We start from the raw sequence: 21,054 nt of genomic DNA, 5'->3' as shown, positions 1-21,054 counted from the left end.
GATACATGTCCATTTTCAGTGGAGGCCCGGGGAGAAAAGCTCCAAAGAGACAATTTTTACAGTACATAAGGACACCAAGCAAAGCTCCAAAGAGGCAATTTTTACAGTACATAAAGACACACTTGGGTACATATCTCATCTAGATCCATAAGGGTATCTAGTTATTGACACTTATAGGTATAAGCAACAGATACTAATAGGTATAGTCTACAGACAGATACATTTAACAATAGTCATTAAACAGTTTTATGTTTTTCAGACAAAAAATGTTATGTGTATGTTATCAAACCTTTGATGTGGTGTACATTTATATGCAAGTAACAGATAGGACTCTAGTTTAGGACAATGGTTACGATAGTAATGCTGTGGATTTGGCATTAGTCTGGAATTGAACAGGGACATAACCATTTGTTGTTGAGGTAGTTGTAGATAGCTTTTTTTAAATGTAGGTAGTGAGATAATCAGGGATAAGGATGCAGGCAGGGAGTTCCAGATTTTGGCCACATAAGAAGAGTAAAGGGAGTCTCTGGCATGGTTGCTGGATCTAGTAACAGTTAAAAGTAATTTGTCAGTTGAGCGGAGTTGCCTAGGACAGGAGCATTGTTGGACAATGTTAGTTAGTGAAGGTGATATATTTTGTTGATGGAGTATCTTGTGAGCAGTAACCAGCTGATTATAAATAAGTAAGTTAGGTAGTTCCATCCAGCCCAATTGCTTTAGGTTTAGGCAGTGATGTGTTTTGTAGGAGCTGTTGTTAGCAAATTTGGCTATCTGATTGTAGCAGGTTGTCATTTTGTTGATTTCTGTTTTGGATAAGTTAATCAGGATGGGTGAGGCGTACAGTAGTGTTGTGAGAAGGTGTGTGCGTGCTATAGTAGTTCTAGCATTATGGGTCAGGAATGCTTTATGTTTGTAGAGGCTACCTAGCTTTTTGTTAGTATGTTTAATGGCCAGATTGATATGTGCATCAAATTTGAGCTTGTTGCCAATAGTAATACCTAGTAGTTTTGTTTGGGTTTCAGGTGATATGGGGGTACCGTTATTAGAGTGGATAGTAAAGGTGCAGGTGGGGGCAGTAGTGGTTGAGGGATGAAATAATAGTAGCTTGGTTTTTTTGGGGTTGAGTATCAGGCCATTATCAGTGAGCCATGTTTCCACTGAGTGAAAGTTATCCTGTGTCTTTTTGTGGAGGTCTTGTAAAGTGGGGGCGTTACATATTATAGTTGAATCATCTGAATATTGAATAAGGCTTGAACCTCTTGCGACTGAGTGAAGATTATTTGTAAAGATTGAGAACAGCAAGGGGCCTAGTATAGATCCCTGAGGTACTCCCGAGTGTTACTGGAGACAAGTTATTATTCCATAGTACTGCCTGTTGTCCATTGTAGAGGTAGTTTTTAAACCAGGAGACTGACAGTTATCTAATCCTAGGTTTATTAGATGGGAGATTAGATTTTCATGGTTAACCATATCAAATGCCTTTGATAGGTCTAGGAAGAGGGCTGGGGAAAGCTTACCATTATTCCTGTTGTGGTTAATGGTATCTATGAATGCTAGCAGGGCTGTGGTTGTGCTGTGTCCTGGCCAAAAACCATGCTGTGTATGAGATATGAGCTCTTGATCAATAAGGTGGGTCATTAATTGATGGTGAATACATTTTTCTAATATTTTAGCAAGTGGGGATAATATTGCTATTGGTCTGTAGTTTGATATGTCATAAGAATTACCTCCTTTGTGTAGGGGTATGATATAGGCAGTTTTCCAGATCAATGGTACTGAACCTTCTGAGATGGATCTGTTTATTAGGATTGAGACTGGTTTTGCTATTTCGTTAGCTGCTAGTTTTAGGAATTCATTGGGGAGGGAATCAGCTCCTAGTGTAGTTGGTTTTAGTTGGGATAGTAGTTTTCTTATATAAGAGGTTGAAGTGGGTTGTAGCTTAAATGTGGGGCAGTTGTTAGGTTTGGGAGGGGCACTTGTAGTATTTGAATAGGTTTGGTTTTGGGCAAGGGCAAGTACAGTCTCAGTAAAGAATGAGTTAAATGATTCAGCTATGTTTTCTTTTGTTAGGCCTGTTGTTGGAGGTGGGGTAGTGGTTTTTCCAGGGTGTAGTAACCTATTTAAGCCTGCCCAGAATTTTTTGGATTGTTTGAGTGTTGGGTTTGATGAGTGATAAAGTAATTTCTTTTATCTTGCATAACTAGTTTCTTAATATGATTTCTTAACTGTTGGTATGTTTGCTGTGTTGCTGGGTTTTTGCTGGACCTCCAGGCTGTCCAGGCACTATTCCTTTCTTTTATTTTTTGCCTTGTTTCCTTGATAGCCATGGAACTGTTTTAGATCTAATTCTGGTAGTTCTTGCAGGGGCATGCCTGTTTAGTATCTCTAGGAAGGTAGAGTTGAAGTGTTTGATAGCTTCGTCTAGGGGTAGATAATACAGTTGTGACCAGTTGTAGAGCTGTAGGGCTTGTAAGAAGTTTGGTAAGTTAAAGTGTTTTTTGTTTCTTATTGTTTGAAGTATAGGGGTTTGGGGGTGGTGGGAGTTTTATTTGAGTAGAAAGGTAGTTTGATTATCACTTAGTGAGTCAGGAAGGGTACCTGCTAAATATGAGCAAGGTATTTTGTTTAGTAGAATCCAATCTAAAAGGGATTCTCTATTACTGTTTCTGTCGATTCTAGTGGGTTCTTTGATTAGTTGAGAGAAGTTAAGTAAGTTGATATGATTAGTGGGAGTCTGGGAAGAGCATGTTAGCCAGTCAATATTAAAGTCCCCTAACAGAAAAGTTTCTTGTGGCATGGTTTGTGATAGCCATTGGAGTAGGTTTTCCATGATGGGGATATTATTGCCTGGGGGGATATAGCCTGTAACTAAGTTGATAGTTTTGTTGTTACCTATTTTGAGCTTAGCTAGTAGTATTTCTGCCTTGTCCAGAGGGGGTAAAGTCAACTCAGTTTTAGCTATGGATAATGTGTTTTTATAAAGTAGAGCAATGCCTCCACCTTTCTTCTCTGGTCTATCTTGACGAAGGATACTGTATCCAGGTGGTAGTAACTCTGTATCCTTGGTGATTGGTTTTAGCCATGTTTCTGTTAAACTGATTATATCTGGGAGATATTGTGAGATTAGAGCATGAAGCTCGTGTATCTTTTTGCTGATGCTCCTGATGTTTAGATTTAGAATGAGTAGACTATTTGTTGGTCTGGTATTGATTTGGGTTAGTTTGGTAGGTTTAGTATTAGTAGTAAGATTGGTAGCATAAGGGCCTGGGTTAGGGTGGATATCTCCATCATTTAATAGTTCACGTTTTTAGTATCTTTTGTAATATTATTATGTGTTTGTGTGTAATATTAGATTTGGGGTTGGTATTGATTGTTTTAAGAAGGGTATAAGTAGTGGCAGTGGTGTTGAATAGGGAGGGGCTTATTGTGAGGGAATATGTAGAAGGGATGGGAGAGGTAATGGATGTGGATTTATGGGTGAAGGAAGAGCTATTTTGTAATGGGTAGTTGTAACAAGTAATATGGTAGATAAATGCTAGGAGGAGTAGTAGGGTTGTTTGCTGGAGGTAGATCTTCATTTTGATTGAAATTGGTTGATTGACAGGAATGAATTAGAGTGATATAATTAAGTGTATGAGGGTAGTAAGGGTATGATAGGTTACAGGAAATGTAGATGGTGGGAAGGATGTTCAGTGGTTGTAAGTTAATTGTGGGAGGGACAGGCCAGGTATAAGTGTGAGTGATGTGGGGGGTGGGTGGGATTTGGGGGTAGGGTAGGGGAGCGGCGTGAGCCCGCAGGGCGAACGGAGCGGGTAGAGCCAAGTAGTGAGGAAAACAATCAGAGATGTGACAGGTAAGTTCAAGGTAAGGTATACAAGGAGGTCAGGGGCTTACCAGTGGGGGGAAAGGGAAGAAAGATAAGACTAAATGCAATGGCACACAGGGGTCTTAATGTTATAGTGCCCTCTAGTGGTTATTCCTTGTAACAATTTGAGATATCATAGGGGAAAGATTGGGAGAGTTATTGGGAAAGGAGAGGAAACACTAGAAAGCCAAGGGGAAAGATAGAGGTTAGAGTAATGGATGGTATAGAGGATAGTGAGTGGGAGACTATGGATGCTGGTAATCCCAGTAGGGACCGCTCACTTAAGCTAATAAAACAGGAATTGGTTACAGTTGTAGAAGATAACACATACTCTTTTACTACAGTTCCTGCTTCCTAGGCAAGTACAGCACAGGGACGACAGTGGTCCTTTTCAGTGCTGGGATGAGGTAACAGAATTTGAGTATGAAGTCTGTTATTTCTGTAGGTCTTGACCAGGCCAAGTGGCACAGTATCTGGGGAGGTTAATCCTGTCAGGAGGGTTACAAGCTGTGTGTGAGTGGAAGTGTTTTGTGAGTTCTCCCGAAGAAATAAACCTTTTTCCAGAAATGCCACATATGTATGGTCGTTCACTAGTGTGCTTTCTTTCATGTGTGATTAATGAGCTGAAGACTACAAATGCTTTCCCGCAGGTGTCACAGATGTATGGCTTCTCCCCAGTATGTCGATGAACATGGTATGTTAAGGTGCTGGCCTGAGCAAATCTCTGTCCACATCTATCACATTCATATGGCTTTTCTCCACTGTGTTTCCTAGAACGAATTTTCAGGTTGCTAGAAGTGGCAAATTTCAGATTACATACATCACACTTGTATGGCTTCTCTTCACCATGATGCATCTGACAATGAAACACAAGCTGGCATTTCTGTGCAAAGCCTTTATCACACAAATCACACTGGTATGGCCTCTCACCTCACATCCAACCTTCCATCGTGACTGTAAGTTCCAAACTGAGTCCAGAGAGGTACATCTCAAGTCATTCACACCAACATGTACTATGGCAGAGTCATAACGGTAATTGTTGCTGAGCAATTCAGTGCATGCATGATTTGACGGATCCTGTATGTCTCACTATTGAGATGTCTATGAGGTGTTTTGCCTATGAGATGTTTTGCCTTAGGGGCTTAATTGTTGAGACACCGATATGTGCGTTGTTTATGTGTAGTGGTGTATTCTGTTCATGAACAAGTATGTTTGTCTTGTTTCCCCTTGGGAGGTCTCTGGTCTTTCAGTAGGCTCTTGGTGAGCACCTCTGCATATGTGGGTTTATGTGTCTTGACCTTATCTTGTGTTAGAGGGAGCTGTGTGTGCTGACAACCTTTTGTATGTCTTGCTTATTGTTATGTGAGAGGACTAATTCTAATTTCATGGTATAGTTACATCTCTCACATACAGTATTTGTTTGCTTTAGGAGCAAGTGGTTGCCAGTATACATGAGGCAATTGCTACATTGCCTCAGGAAGCCCACGTTAATCAGGTTGGCTGGAAAAATGGTGGGAAACTGTCCATCCATTATGGTAGGTAGATATTGTAGTAACTAGTGGGGATGGGTTAATGCACTAAGATTTGCTTGTGAGACTAACAAAAGCATCTATTCTGTGGAGGGCTAAGGGTGGAAGACTGCTTCAGTGCTGCAGAATGTGCAGCTGAGTTGCTTGCTGGGTAGCAATGCACAACTGCATTATGCACAGAGTGGCAGTGGAGCTAAGGAGGGTTGTCTAGCAGATATTAAGGGACATTTTGTTTTGAAGCCTTTGTGTGGTAAACCTTGTTGCATGGCATGCAGCTTAGTGCAACAGCAGGGCTTAAATACAAGTGAAGTTAAACAGTTTTAACACAAACTAACCAATAAGAAAGCAATCCCCAGCTCAGATGGTTCCTGGGCTACACACTTCTGCCACAAGGGTGCAGGAGGGCCTTCTTTAGGATGGCTGTTTTTAGTGCTCAGGTAATACAAAACAGCCTACATTCAGCAAATCTGAATCTAGCCTATGCTATGAAATACAGTACTAAAAATTCAAAATGCAGAAAAAAACAGTCACAACAGCAGAAACAGTAAAATGAAGCAGCAATTCAGTGAAATACAGTTCAAAAAAGTGCAATGGAAGCTTAAAATATATGTACTTTTTGTTGAACACAGTGGATGCCTTAGATTTAGTTCAGGTTCACTCCAAATCCCTGGCTAAGGTTACCAAACTTGGAACAGCTCCGCGAAACTGACCGCTTGATTCATACAGGCTGATCTCCATTTTCAACCAAGATTGTAAGTTTTTTATGTCCGTGTTAGCTAAAACAATTGTGGAAATTGTTCCTAGGGTGATTAATGGGAAGCAATGTAGTTTTGTTGAGGGGTGGCAGGCAATTTGATGACATTAGTAAAACTCTTATACAAAGAGATGCTTTAAATTGATGATTAGTTTGGTTGCTAAAAAGGCATTTGAGGGGGCAAATTTGTCTTACTTGTTTTTTGTTCTGAATAAATTCAGGTTGGTTCTGAATAAATTCAGGTTTATATCAAGGGGCATGGACCAAAAGGGTAAAAATAGAAAGGACTATGCCTGAGCCTTTTATCTGAGGAGTGATATGAGGCAAAGTTGCCCTCTCATTGTTGCTATGTATATAGAGTCATTGGCAGCTGCAATAAGGAAGTTTCCCATTGAAGGGTACAATAGTAATGAAGCTTCTCAAAAACTCCCATTTCACAGATGATGTATTGTAGTACTTAACAAAGCCAGAGGGATCTATGCCAGTGTTATTTAATAGTTGTAACACATTTAGATATGTTTTAGGGTATCAAGTAAATGAGAATAAAACCAGAGCAGTAGTAATTACACACTCAAGTGCGACAGCCATTTTTCTGCCTTGAAAGTGTTTGTATTACTGTATCTGTTTTAATTTTTGAAAAAAAAAAATCCTCTCTACTCATTTCCTGCCTTTCTATAACCAGTAGAGTCCAGTTTTCAGATTTTGCTGAATTCTGGGCTGTTTTGTAGTTTCTGTGTTGCCCAGACCTTACTATGATAGAAGGAAGCTTCTCTGTTCATCAGTAAGAGTGGTGAACTGTCACTGGAGGAGTGGTTTCAGCTCATAATCTTTAGTTTTATTGGCCATTTGGGCTACTTCTATCCCTTTTTATCTTTCTGTTTAAAAACCCATGTTTGCACGGTTTTGAGCATCGTGCAGCACCTCTTAACCAGGGTTAAACTAATCCCAGTGTCAAAAAGTCTGCTCTTCAAATTTTCCCTTAGAAGTATCCAGTTTTCTAGTTCTAGCACTCAAAACTGTTTTATTTGTGCTCAGCACTTGTTCAAAACTCATTGCAAGGACTAAATAATTTGCAAGTTACTACAGCACTCAACCTTCCTCACTCGTGAAGACGAAAACAGTTTTTAGTACTTAAATTAATAAGCACCTATCCAAGCATGTCTAAGAGTCAGCTCCTGGTGTTTTTCCACCTGATGAACCTGGGCATCTTGGGACAATGTAGAAATTGCTTTATGTACACTGACAAACCTCTCCTCCCTCCACCCAACACTACAACCTGTGAGAGATGCACTTATATAGCCAAACTGGAAGCCAAGCTCTCTCCAGCCAAGACTGGACGAGACAGTCAAGACGAGAAGTTAAACACCTGCACCACACCACACTCAACACATAGTCCTTCAAAACCCACACCACTTAAACCCACACATAAAAGCACAAAGCACACAACTACATTCATGGATGCTCGCAATAAAAATATGCCTAAACAAGAGAGACCTCCAAAGCTGAAATGCAGGCAACCACCATGCCCCAACACTACCCAAATGACACATAGCCCACAAAATCAGTGTGCCGCTGAACCTCAGCCCATAAGGCAAAACAACATACCTAACACATAGGCGACTCTATAGTCAGGCACACTGATGTCCCACTCACCAGGTTAAACAAGGAGAAAGTTACTGTCAGCTGCCTGTTGGGTGCCAGGATCTGTCACATAACGCATGCACTCAGGTTCATAGATTCAAAGGTAGGTACTAGGCTATTGGCCCTAGGGCCTATAGAAGCCTAGTCAAATGGTACTCTGGCTTTTGCCATCCAAGAAAATTATTTTCCTGTTCCCCTGTCAAGCAGAGCCACAGAAGTGATCCCTAGGGTGAATTTCCTATCTCCCATCCAATATCAAGATTTTTCTTGAAGAGTGCTAATGAGGAGCTTTGTTTGATATAGATAGGTAGTTTGTTCCAAAGTATGGGAAGTCTCTGGGACAGGAATCTATCCCTCCAGCATGTTCTGTTTATTGTGGTGACAAGGTTTAGGTCCCCAGAGCATGTAGCTCAGAGGGATTGGTATTTCTTTAAGTGGAGCATGTTCAACAGCTCTGGGTTTGACATAGCTATGTATGTTAGGCAGAGATCACCTCTGAGTAGGCGATATGTGACAGAGTAAAGCTGGAGGTTTTTGAGACGGTCTGCATAGGGCATTTCTTTGAGGCTGGTAATCCTCTTTGTGAGGTATTTCTGCGGCCTTTCCAGTTGTTGTAGTTGTCTGGTGAGGTACATACCAAATGGGGCTTTGTGTTTTATAATGGGTCTAATGAGTGATGAGTAGCGGGGAACAATGACCTCTTTTTTTCCTGGATGAGAAACCTTTTGTGATGAGGTGTGCCATATAGAAGGATTTCCTGACTACTGTAGTGATGTGATTATCAAAGGGGAGACTACTGTCCACCTGTGACCCAAGGTCTCTTATCACACTTTTGGTGTTAAGTAGACTATCACTTATGTGGTAGTTCATGGGTACAGAGTTTTTACCAAAAGGGATGACAATGTACTTTTTGGCATTGAGCTTGAGGCCATGGCTTTGACACCAGGCATCTGTCTCAGTGACACCCTTTTGTAGGATGTCCACATCGTTAGGAGTTTTGATTATGGCTCCTAGTTTGCAGTCATCTGCCAACTTTGTTAGCCAAAGACCTTCTGTGTTAGCCTGTACTTCAGAGAAGTAGATGCCAAACAGGAGAGGACCCAGGACTGAACCTTGTGGTACTCCTATCTTGTGACATAGGGATTTATACCTAGTTTAGTGAATTTATCTATAATTCCAGAGTGTGGGATGGTGTCAAAAGCCTTGGTGAGATCTAGATAGGCTGTGTGAACCACCTTACCCTCATTTAAGGCTTTGGTGACCATTTCAAAGAAGTCTGTCAGGTTTAGGAGACATGATCTGCCTTTTACAAACCTGAACTGGGTAGGGTCCAGAGTTTGGAGATTACCAGTGTCATTGTTTATAAGTTCCATGATGATACATTCCATAGCCTTGCAGACCAAGCTCATCAGGCTGATGGGGCAGTAGTTCCCAGGGTCCGTGGTGGCTCCCCTTTTATGGAGTGGGATAAACGTTGTTGTGTGCCATTCCATGGAGACAAAGCCTGAGGTGAGGCTATGATTGAACATGGTACTTAGGTGGGGTGCCAGTTCATTCTGTAGTTCGTGTAGAATGCAGCCTGGGATGTTGTCAGGTCCTATGGATGCTGTGTTCTTGGCTTTGGAGAGTGTGTTTTTTACCTGTGCAGCCGTGATTACAGGAACTTTGCATTCTTCCGTTATAGAGATGGGCAGTTTAGGGGGTAAGAGAGGGATAAAGTTAGCACTGAACCTATCTGCCAGGATGTTAGCAATATCAGTTGGTTCTGTATATTTAGTGCCATTGTGCTGTAACTCAGAGCAGATCTGAGTGTTGCCACTGAGATTCTTGACATAGCTATAGAATGCTTTGTGGTTGTCTTTAGAATCAGTGGCAATTTTGTTTTTGTAACTAGCTTTGGAGGATTTTATGAGGGATCTCAGCTTCGTACTGAGGCTGACCATGGAGTTCCTCCAGTCATGGGATTTTACTCTTTTTTGCAACAGTTTCTTTCTTCTGTTGTAGAGTTTTTTTATGGCGGGGGACCAACAGATTGGCTTCCTTTTTTTGGAGGATAGCATATTGGTTCTGTTAGGGATTGCATGATTCATGCACTCATGTAAGTCCTTATAAAGTGCATTTTTATAGGATTCAGCAGTCATACCTCTATTGTCCGTCAGCATGGGTGTCGTGAAGTTTAACACTTCTGTCTTAAGAAGCGTGAAGTTGGCTTTGGAGAAATTTTTTAGGGTGGTTTCCTTAATGGGGGGTGGGGGTGGGATGTGGATGTCTAAGGTGATTAGCTTGTGGTCAGATCTGACCAACGAGTAACTGACCTCTGGTGTGGAACACCGGTTGCCCATGCTGGTAATGACCAAGTCTAGGATACTGCTACCTCTGGTGGGGGTGTGGATAAGTTGATCCAAGGCGTTGGAATTTAGGAATTCCAGAAAACATTGAGCACAAAAGTTGGTACATGAGTAGTTTTCCCAGTTAATGGTGGAGTAGTTGAAATCACCCATTAGGTGTTAGGTTGTACCCTAATATTTTCCAGTGTATCAAGAAATGAGGAGTTGGAATCCTGGGGCATAGGTCACTCCACAACAAGTACAAATATGACTCTGTCATTGTCCATGTTGGTGTGAATGACTTGAGACGTACCTCCCTGGACTACATGAAAAGAGACATGGAGGAGCTCTTGGATCATGTAGCCCAGGCAGGTATGACCCTAGCCCTGAGTTGAATCCTGCCATCACCCAGAATGACACCACAGTACAAGGACAAATTGATTGACTTCAACAATGGACTAAGCTAATGGTGTCATTCTAAGGGGATCCAGTATCTGTCTGCCTGGGATGACATGATCGACAGATCACAATGCTTTGCCAGAGATGGCATGCACCTGTCACCCCTGGGATTCCAGATACTGGCTAAGCATACCTCTCAACCATACCAAATTACTTGGTTTTTACTGAGGTTTGGGGTCCAAATGAAGGGGGGTCATGATTCCCGAGCAGCACCCCTTAATTTCCAATTTTTTTCATTTGTTTTTTTTAAATTTTTTTCAAATATTGCGCTGTCGGAGTTGACATTATCATGTGTGCGATGACATCAGCTCCTTCAGGGCTACCAGCCAGTTGGAATTGAGCTCAAGGAGCTCATGTCATCATTTCCGGCTAGTCTGGCTGCAAATGCGAGCGGGATCATTTGATTTGGAACAGGGAATTAACAGCAACAGCAGCACTCCATTCATTTAATTTGGACAGCACTCGCTCGTTGGATTACAGGGAATTAACACTCCGTTCAGTCGCTCGTTTTGGATTACAAATGCAGGAATCATTGAACAGTCATTCATTTCATTTGAAACAGCAGCCAGGTTTGGATTAACTGAACAAAGTTGTGTTATGGACTCAAACAAAGTCATGTTATGGACTCAAACAAAGTCGTGTTATGGACTCAAAGGGTGTGTGTGTGTGTGTGTGTGTGTGTGTGTGTGTGTGTGTGTGTGTGTGTGTGTGTGTGTGTGTGTGTGTGTGTGTGTGTGTGCGTGTGTGTGTGTGTGTGTGCGTGTGTGTGTGCGTGTGTGTGTGTGTGTGTGTGTGTGTGTGTGTGTGTGTGTGTGTGTGTGTGTGTGTGTGTGTGAAAATGGCCCCATGTAATACACCTGGTATTTCAGGCTCAAATGCTGTACCTTCGGTACAGGGTAAAAAGAGCCTAATGTCCCTAGCCACCACCATTTCTGAGCTTTGTCCAGATTTGTTGTGCTAAGAGTTAAGAAGAGCTATGGTGGGAAGTGAGAACAGAATTTTTATTCCCCCATTATTGGCTTTTTTGTTTCTCTAAGTCTTTTGTGCTAAGAGTTGAGAGCTATGGTGAGTGAGAAGCGAGAACTGAATATGTATTACCCCATATTGGCTTTGTCCAGGTTTTTTGTGCTAAGAGGTTGAGAGCTATGGTGAGAAGTAAGAACTGAATTCACTAAATGATAGCCATTAAGTTTCAGTCTTCCTATTTTTTAGAAAATTGCTGATTTGGCATAGTTGTATTTTGCTCTGACTGTAGTGCATAGGGTACTAGGTTCAAGACGTGCCAGTGAAATGCATACATTTTATTCTAGCAACTTTCCAAAATTATACAAGCAATGGTTGAAATCTGTCCCTGGTAAGTCCCTAGCCACCACCACTTGTGAGCTTTGTCCAGTTTTTTTGTTCTAATAGTTGAGAGCTATGGTGAGAAGTGAGAACTGAATTTGTATTCCCCCATTATTGGCTTTGTTTGTCCAAGTTTTTTGTGCTAAGAGGTTGAGAGCTATGGTGAGAAGTGAGGACTGAATTCACTAAATGATAGCCATTAAGTTTCAGTCTTCCTGTTTTTTTAGGAAACTGCTGATTTGGCATAGTGGTATGTTGCTCTGACTGTTGTGCATAGGGTCTTGGGTTCAAGACTTGCCAGTGACATGCATGGTGGTAGCAACATTTTATTCTAGCAACTTTCCAAAATTATACAAGCAATGTTTAAAATATGTCCCTGGTTTTTGACCTTTTGCCCCCCCCAAAAAAAAACTGAACTTGAAAATAAGTGTGGGAAGCTGTGCAAGATGCCTATGGATTACATTACTGTCATTCTATTTATAGCGTGGGTGTGAAAGTAGACTTTTATGATAAATCAATGTTGGAAAAAGCAAGCCAGTATCCACGAACCAATATTTATTGAGCGCTTCCGTTTTTGGAATAAAAAACCTTCATCAGAATATAACAAATACAAATGAACAGTGACTGACCCAACTTATATAGCAATCTTGCTTAGAAAAATGTTTATTAGCAATCAGCTTAAAGGTATAGTCTCTAAACACACAAACAATAGATACATACTTTGAAGAATACATATAAAATATATAAAATACATAATCTATAAAAACATATGTGTAAACTCACAGAAGACATTTCATATATAAATATATACATATATAAATAAAAATATATATTATGAACTGCATATTTTTCACATATATCCTTCTGCCCTTAGTCTAAGTATAGGGCTGATGGAAATATTACTATTAAGGCCTGGATATTTGGTAGCATTGGTCCTCATCTGCCACCTTAATTCATAAAGCTCTAAGAAATCATTGACTGGACCCCCCCCCATCCCCCATTGATACCTGCTCTAAAACTGTAAACTTAAAATTGTGGCCCTCATTATTGTTAATGTGAACTGCCAAGGCATTTTTAATGTACTGCTTCCTGATGTCATAGCAGTGCTGATAAACCCTGCTTCTAAGGGCATTGATAGTCTTGCCAATATAAAAACATGGACATGACTGGCAAAGAGCAAGATAAACTATGGATTTGCTACTACAATAAAATTTCTTCTTATATAAATATTTCCCATAATTAGGAATATCAATCTCAGTACACTCCATGATGTATTTACATTGAAGGCAAAATCCACATTTCAACATGCCCCCTACTTTTATATCAATAATATTATTTCTCTATAACATATTCTTGAAGGAAATATCCTTCTGATAGACAATTTTTGGGGCCTTCCCCACTATTTCAAGATAAGCTTGACTAGTATAAAATAAGTTCCAATTGTGTTGAATAATCTGGGTGATGTCAGTGAATTGTCTATTGAACTTAAAGATAGCTGACTTTTTAAAATCAATTCCTTCCTTAGATATATTTTCATTTTGAGTAATGCCTTTACCAAGTAAAGGAAAATAATATCCCCTATTCCTTTTATCTATAATTTCTTGTAGAATAGGTTTCAAAAATGGTTCAGGATAACCTCTTTGCAAAAGCATGTTCTTCAATACTTCAATTTGCTGTAGGAAATCTTCCCATTCAGATGCCATATGGGCCAAACAAAGAGCTTGGCCGTTTACCAGGGATTTCTTCTGGTGTAGTGGATGGAAACTGTTAAAGTGCAGGAGGGTATTAGAATAAGTAGGTTTTCTATAAAGCATTGTTGTAAAGTCTTTTTATGCTCATTTTTCTTAATAGTGATATCCAAGTAGTCTATTGCATTTTTCCCTATTGTATAGGTAAAATCTAAAAAAATCTGTACTTTGCTTTATATAGGACAAAAATGTTGCCTTTTACCCCACTGTAGTGCGATCTCGGAGTTGGTATATTTAGTTAGGGGGGTGAGGGGGTGAATCCACTTAGTTATGTTTAAATTGTGTGTTTTTGGTGCTAGTGATTTCTTTCCAGGGAAAGAAATTGCTCTTTTGAACATTTGCGGTTTAGCGAGGCCAGTGTTTATGTGTCGCTGAAGAGGCATTCGGTGTAAGGCCTCTTCGATCATTTAATATAGACCCATTCTCTAACTGCTTTCCCTCCTTTATCCAGATGAACCCCTTCCCAGGCTTCCATCCCCTGCTCTTTCTGCAGCTCTGCATTTATCATCTGCATTGTCTTAACTAACATACTGTGGTGGTGGTGCTGCGGTAGCGTTGTCGCCTCACAGTAAGACGTTGTCTTGTTCGATTCTTAGCTAGAGTGTCTTCTGTGTGGAGACATGCGTGAATGAGCATACCTTCGTTGAAGGTTGTGAGTTAGGGCCGGCAACTCGGCCCATAAAAATCTACTGCCAATCATTAGTGGACTGGAGTTCCACAGTGGCGACCCCTAACCGGGAAAAGCCGAAAGACACAACATTGTCTTAACTAACATAAGAAGAACTACTGAGATACGGGTCACAGTTATCACTCATTGGTCTTATGGCCCGAGTTATGACTGAAAGGTTACCATGAAGGATCATTTTATAAAAGTTCTGTTTCTGCAGTCCATTTCTTTTCTGGTTGTCTGACTTGAATGTATTAGTTTTGTTGAAGGAGTGTCTCCTCAAAGGTGTATCATGTGCTGTGTTCTGATTTCCTGACTGTAGCGTAGTGAGTATTACTCTCACTAGGATCACTGTGACTGTGAGAAAAATTGAAATTAAGTTGTACTCTTTAAGTTAAGTGTGATTTATGACAGTGTACACATCCATAAGTGGTACAGGGTAAAGGAGATGTCTGTTTCCGGTGCAAGCCATTAGGGAGTGTGATTGGCAGTTGATGATGGGGACAAATAAAGTGCTTCTGTTCATGTGAGAAGCCAAATGTGCCATTGTTGCTTTAGTAATCAATATCAGTAGTGCATTTGCAGTTGCATTTAATACATTTAGTAGCTCAGATTTGTAATAAATGTAGCAAAGTGCTTGCAGCAAAGAATTCGCTACAGATACAGCTTTGTTGAAAGACATGTTTTTTTCAGTCTTCAGCTTTGGGTTGAGGGGGGGCATCAGTGTCTGAGGTTCTGGATGTCAGATGACCTAACTATGTCTCTGTTAGTGGGCTACATTTCTTTCATCAAATGCTTTAGTTCTGTGAAAGAACAGAGTATTGGTATAAATGTTCAAGTGTGTGAATGTTTATTTGTTGAGTGGTCAAGTGGTGAGAATGTTCAACACTGAAAAATGGATTTGTGGAGGTGAGTGTAGGTTTAGAGCAAGGATTAGGCAATGAGGTGGAAGTGTTGTAGGAAGCATGTGGGAGCATTTGTGGGTTAGGGTTCGAGTTAGGGTTAAATAAGGTGATACATTTTGTTTTGTGCATGTGTGCGTTAAATTGTGGTATGTCTGAGGCTGTTTTGTGTAGTGATAGTGTTTCAGAAAGGGTTTTTCAAAGGTAAGGCACAAGGTTAGAGTTAAGGGCAGAGGCAGGGTTAGGGTTAACAGACATTAGTAAGGTGTTGCAGAGGGAGGCGTTGTCTAGAATTCTTGCACTAAGAGGTTGGGAGGCATGCAGCACTGTATTATACAGAAAACTGCTCCCCACGATACTTAAAACAGTAACACATTTTAGAGTTATTCCTTTGCTTTTAGAGTTCTTGAATACATTATGAATGTTGTTCTTAAATTTGCAAAGTCTGTTTTAAACTTTAGAATATTACACCTTTGATATTTGGAAGATGGTAATTTTGATAAGGTAGAACTTTCCGGTTACAGCTAGTGCTTGACTGTAGAGGCAATTTTTGTTTGTGTGTAATTATATGATGCCTATATTTAGGTTGCTCAAGATACTGCCCTGAACACTGGTGATCGCAGCTTTGCACTGGAGCTATTGGAAGCTACTGGCGATATATTTTTCAATGGAACCTGGGACAGAGAGAAAGCTGTGACTTTTTACAGAGTAGGTATTTTTTGTCTTTTTGATTCACTCATACTTTATACATCATGCTCAGCTGTTTACAGACTTTTTTAATACTGTGTGTAAACAGCCAGTGTGTGAGCAAGATATTTATGATGAATGTTTGCTATAAATGCCAAGATGCTTTTACTGGTTTTAGACATAAGAAAATGGATAATTTTAAAATAATGTTCTTTTTTTGACAAGGGAAATTTGCTTTGACACCAGTTTTTATTTACAACTGAATTCTGCCTTGAACAAAAAAATTGTTACATTCTTAACATATTTACAGAATTTCCTTCATGCTCCACAAGTCTTGTTATAGCTTCAGACAGAGTTAGACATATCCTGACAACAGCACCTAAAGGAACATTCTAGGCAGTTTCATCTTTCGACTTTGAAACATGTCTGTTCTGTTATTTGCTCAGCAACAAATAATGGCAACATAATACTCTGTGTATACATGTGTGTGTGTGTGTGTGTGTGTGTGTGTGTGTGTGTGTGTGTGTGTGTGTGTGTGTGTGTGTGTGTGTGTGTGTGTGTGTGTGTGTGTGTCTGCATGTCTGGTAGTGTGAATTTGTGTGGGTGTGCTTATGCATCTGTGTATATGCACATATGTGGATATGTAGTGTGTTCTGTGTGTGTGTGTGTGTGTGTGTGTGTGTGTGTGTGTGTGTGTGTGTGTGTGTGTGTGTGTGTGTGTGTGTGCCTGTCTGCTTGCCTGTCTATCTGTTTGAGTCAGTGTGGGTATGTGTATACATTTCTGTATGCCTGCTTATGTGGCTGTGTAGTTTGTGATGTGTGTGTGTGTGTGTGTGTGTGTGTGTGTGTGTGTGTGTGTGTGTGTCTGTGTTTTCTGCCTGTGTGTATCTGTATATGCATTAATATATGTGCATATATGCAGATGTGTAGTGTTTGCTGAATGGCTGAGTGCATGTGTGAGTTTGTTGGAGGGGTCATTTTCCAGAAGTATGTTAAGAAAATTATTTTCACTCTGACTCAAACCTTCAATCATGAGCATAGTTTGGAATGTGACTCACCTTTTGAAATATCTATGGACATTGCAAAATACCTTTCCTTGATAGTCACATGTCCTTGATAGTCACATGTCTTTGAATGTGTCATGCCTTTTTATAATACCTGTGCTGTTTGGTTGGCATCTCCTTTTCTTGATCATGCATAATTTATTACAGTTTTCTGTCATTTTACTGAAGTGCACTCGGTTGAATCCACTTTGAGCAAAGGCTGAAACTCGAATGCTGCAAATGTCAAACTATTTTGGCTATAGTGGAATTCGGCAATGTGAATTTTTGTGGATGTGAGTCGATGATACGATCATTCGACTGAGTGCACTTCAGTAAAATGAAAGTAAACCATTTATTACACTTCAGCATAGCAACAGAAATGGAACAACCTGTAGCCAGTAAAACCGTTTTTGGTTACAAATTTGATTGGCTGCATGATTTTTATAAAGCAAGAACACAAAATAGAAATATGTTCTGACATTCTCTTCAGCCCTCTGCTACCCTTTAAGCTTTAATGACGGTTTTAACTACTGCCTCATCAATATACCCTCAAACGTTTTGTAACTTTCAGGTCTGCCTTCATGATTTCGTTTTGGCATGGTGTCCATTTATTACACTATCCTTTTAATGATTAATTTAAGGAAAAGGGGAGTGAGCATTTGTAGTGAGTGGTGTATTTAGTAAACTGTCTGTGCTTGTTCTACCTTGAAGGAACCATTACTAAACGTCTCTGCAATTTACTGTTCACATAGCAAAAATACCTCAAAATACCACAGGAATAATGTCTGTGTCACTACTTATTGACTTACTTACTGAGGTGAATGTTGTGATCTTTATTTTGAACTGTGTATGGCTCTCCTCCTGACTTTGCCTATTTGGTCTTTGCCACAGTGCTTTGTGCATTCTAAATCCCTTTTGGCTACTATTCATGTTGATTGATCCTCTTTCTATGAAAATACCTTGCCCTGTTGCAGAACGTAAATAAAATTGAAGAATACTTTTTACTGGCATTTGTTTACTGAGAAAGTGCACCAGAGCATTGCCCTTTCTCAACGGTGGCCCCGGGAGAAAAGGTCCATTATGTAGACATCATGAACATCATTTGCATTGTTTCATCTTTTATAGTCAGTTTCATTACTTACATGGGTTGTATATGAATATTTTTTCAATACAGGGATGTATATGCAGTGCAATATCATCAGTATGCATAGATTGTCAGGCTTTTTATTTCTTACTGTAAGACTTTTTTTAACATTAAGGACATAAGAAGATAAAATAAACAGAGCAGCCCAAATAAAGGGAGATGGGGGAGGAGGCACAAGGAAGATAAAGGAGATGAGATAATACAGGAGGGTATAGTTGTGGTAATAGTACATTAAGTTTTGTGCAGCAGAAAAGTATGGCATAAAGTCATATAGCTGTTTTAGAAGCCAGTTTAACTGGGGGTGGGGGTGGTGTTGCAGGTGCAGAGCCATTTGTCCATCAGTTCTTGTATCTGGCATCTAAAGTCTTTCAGGTTGTCGACTGTTCTTGAGTAGAGTGGGATGGTATTCCAGCTGTTAGCAATATAGTGTGAATACAGGGAGTATCTAGCATTGTTGTTAGGTTTAGTTATATAGAGTAATGATTTGTCAGTGGAGTGTAGAGCTCTCTTTAGTAGTGTAATGTTGAATGATGGTGTGAAACAATGGGAATTTTCCAGGGTTGTACAATAGTCTAAAGGTTGCAATTAATACCTCTCTATATAAAGACATCCCCTGTTTGCATCACTGGTGTTTATGCATAACACTACTGCAATAAAACAGAGTCTAGTACCAAATCAAACATACTCAAACAAAAGTAGCTTTATTTATAATTTAGCTCAAATCAAATGGGTTATTGCATGACAGAATATGTTCTCATTAATCTTCATGTTAGTAAGTACTGCATACTTTAATAAATTAATATTCTTTGGTTTAATGCAATCAGTGAATGCGTTAACAGTACAGATTTGTTTTCACTTTGCAGTTGAATGATATATAATCACCACCACTACCACAGCATAATGATGTATGTAGTTTAATTTACTAGAACACATTTGTATAACCCTGGATGTTCCATATGCTACAGATTATTACCTATTATCTATCTAATTCAAGTAATTGCTTCTCTAATCCTCAAGGGCTGGCTCTAGAAATTAACAAAAGGAGGCACGTTTGACCTGATAAATCTCTTGTGGGATGTATCTGATGAACCATGGCATTCCAGGCAGCAGACTTAGACTCCTAGAAAAAAAGAGGGGTGGGCCCCCATGCCATATCTACGAATCTTCTACTGCAAATTTCCCTTCTAGATAACACCACCTCAGTTTCTGTGACATTTGCTACTTTCCTTTTAAATATACTTTTGTCATGTACTCTGTTGCATATTATGTTATTCACATTTTACCTTATTACATTTGTTCTCTGCCACATTTTACCTATTTATCTACTCTCCAGACTGCCTTTGCTAATATAATAAACTGCATAATTTTCCTGCTATTGTCATCACCTGCCCTTTGCTCTGTGCTCTAACCATCTCCCTTACGTTTCTTATAATAAAGTTATGCTCCCCTACTGTCCTTTTGTCAAGATACTTAGTGTCATATGCTATCAATGTCTAACCTGTTATCTTTTAGAGTGTAGCTTTCATTTGTTGACTCTTATTCTTATTCTTTCTTTTGATCCACGGTGATGGTGCTGCGGTAGCGTTGTCGCCTTACAGTAAGATGCTGACCGGTTTGACTCTCAGCTAGAGCGTCTTCTGCGTGGAGACATGCGTGAATGGGCATACCTTCGTTGAAGTTGTGCATTAGGGTTGGCAACTCAGCACGTAAAAATCAACTGCCAATCATTAGCGGACCAGAGTTCCGCTGTGGCAACCCCTAACCGGGAAAAGCCGAAAGACACAACAACATTCTTATTCTTTCTTCTCTGTTTTTCACAGTTTTATGTAAACTGGAATAAATGTTCTTATTTATTTATTTGACATTTGAGTTCTTGGCTGTGTGTGTGTGTGTGTGTGTGTGTGTGTGTGTGTGTGTGTGTGTGTGTGTGTGTGTGTGTGTGTGTGTGTGTATACATATGTATATATGGTTGTGTGTGTGTGTACATGTGTGTATATATGGATATATATATATATATATATATATATATATATATATATGTATATATATATATGTATAGATATGTATAGATATATATGTACACAGAAATGTAGACAGATTTTTCTCAGTTTGTACTGTACGGTCTAGTGCTGCTGCCACCCCAGCATCAATGTTACCAGAACTAGGCATAATTATTGTACTGTCCTCAGACATCACCACACACTACAGTGACTTTTGTGGGCATTTCTAATGGTTTACTTGTGAAAAAATTTTAAATAAATAATTTTCTTGCTGTCCCCAATTGTCTATACCAGGTATAGTAACATCCTGTGTATGGCTGTGAGCAAGGCTAGCTTTACATTAGTTAAAGTCCATGGCAAAATCCTGTAATAAGCCTGAGTTAAAATCCACTTATACAGTCTAGGGAGTGGGGGATGCCAGGCTACTAGAAGCTTTCAGAGGTTATATCATATGAGAAGCAATTTTTTTTTCTTTATTCGGGCAATGTTACTTCTATTACACAAAGTTATGCAATATAATTGTACTATATAATTTTTATATGTCAATTATTGTATTTTTGTATGTCAATGTTTCCTAGGTTCATAGGTAGGTACTAGGCTATCAGCCCAAGAGCCTAAGTAAGCCTAGCCAACAAGGTTCCCTGGCTTACGCCACCTAAGAAAGTTATTTTCCTGTGCCCCTGTCGAGCAGAGCCACAGAAGTGATCCCCGGGGTGTATTTCCTATTTCCCATCCACTCGTCAAGATTTGTCTTGAAGAGTGCTAATGAGGAACTTTGCTTGACATAGATGGATAGCTTGTTCCAGAGTATGGGAAGTCTTTGGGACAGGAATCTATCCCTCCAGCATGTATTGTTGTATTATTGTGGTAACAAGATTTAGGTCCCCAGAGCACGTAACTTGGAGGGATTGGGATTTCTTTAGGTGTAGCATGTCCAGCAGCTC

At 39.8% G+C, this 21,054-nt stretch overlaps 1 protein-coding gene across 2 annotated transcripts in view; it reads left to right on the top strand.

Moving 5' to 3' along the window:
• The window catches only part of SH3TC1 (SH3 domain and tetratricopeptide repeats 1), a 773,464-nt gene that overhangs the window by 571,489 nt on the left and 180,921 nt on the right, over window positions 1-21,054 (top strand). For both annotated transcript variants that reach the window (XM_044062806.1, XM_044062804.1), the window contains one exon: window positions 15,822-15,944. In XM_044062806.1, the coding sequence (XP_043918741.1) occupies window positions 15,822-15,944 (123 nt within the window). The remainder of the gene's footprint in view (window positions 1-15,821; window positions 15,945-21,054) is intronic.

This window comes from Protopterus annectens, chromosome 2.part1 (genome assembly GCF_019279795.1).
Source record: "Protopterus annectens isolate FY-2018-M chromosome 2.part1, PAN1.0, whole genome shotgun sequence".
Lineage (NCBI taxonomy): Eukaryota > Metazoa > Chordata > Ceratodontiformes > Protopteridae > Protopterus > Protopterus annectens.
The sequence above is the reverse complement of the archived record's forward strand: the minus strand, read 5'-3'. Positions and strand labels throughout refer to the sequence as shown.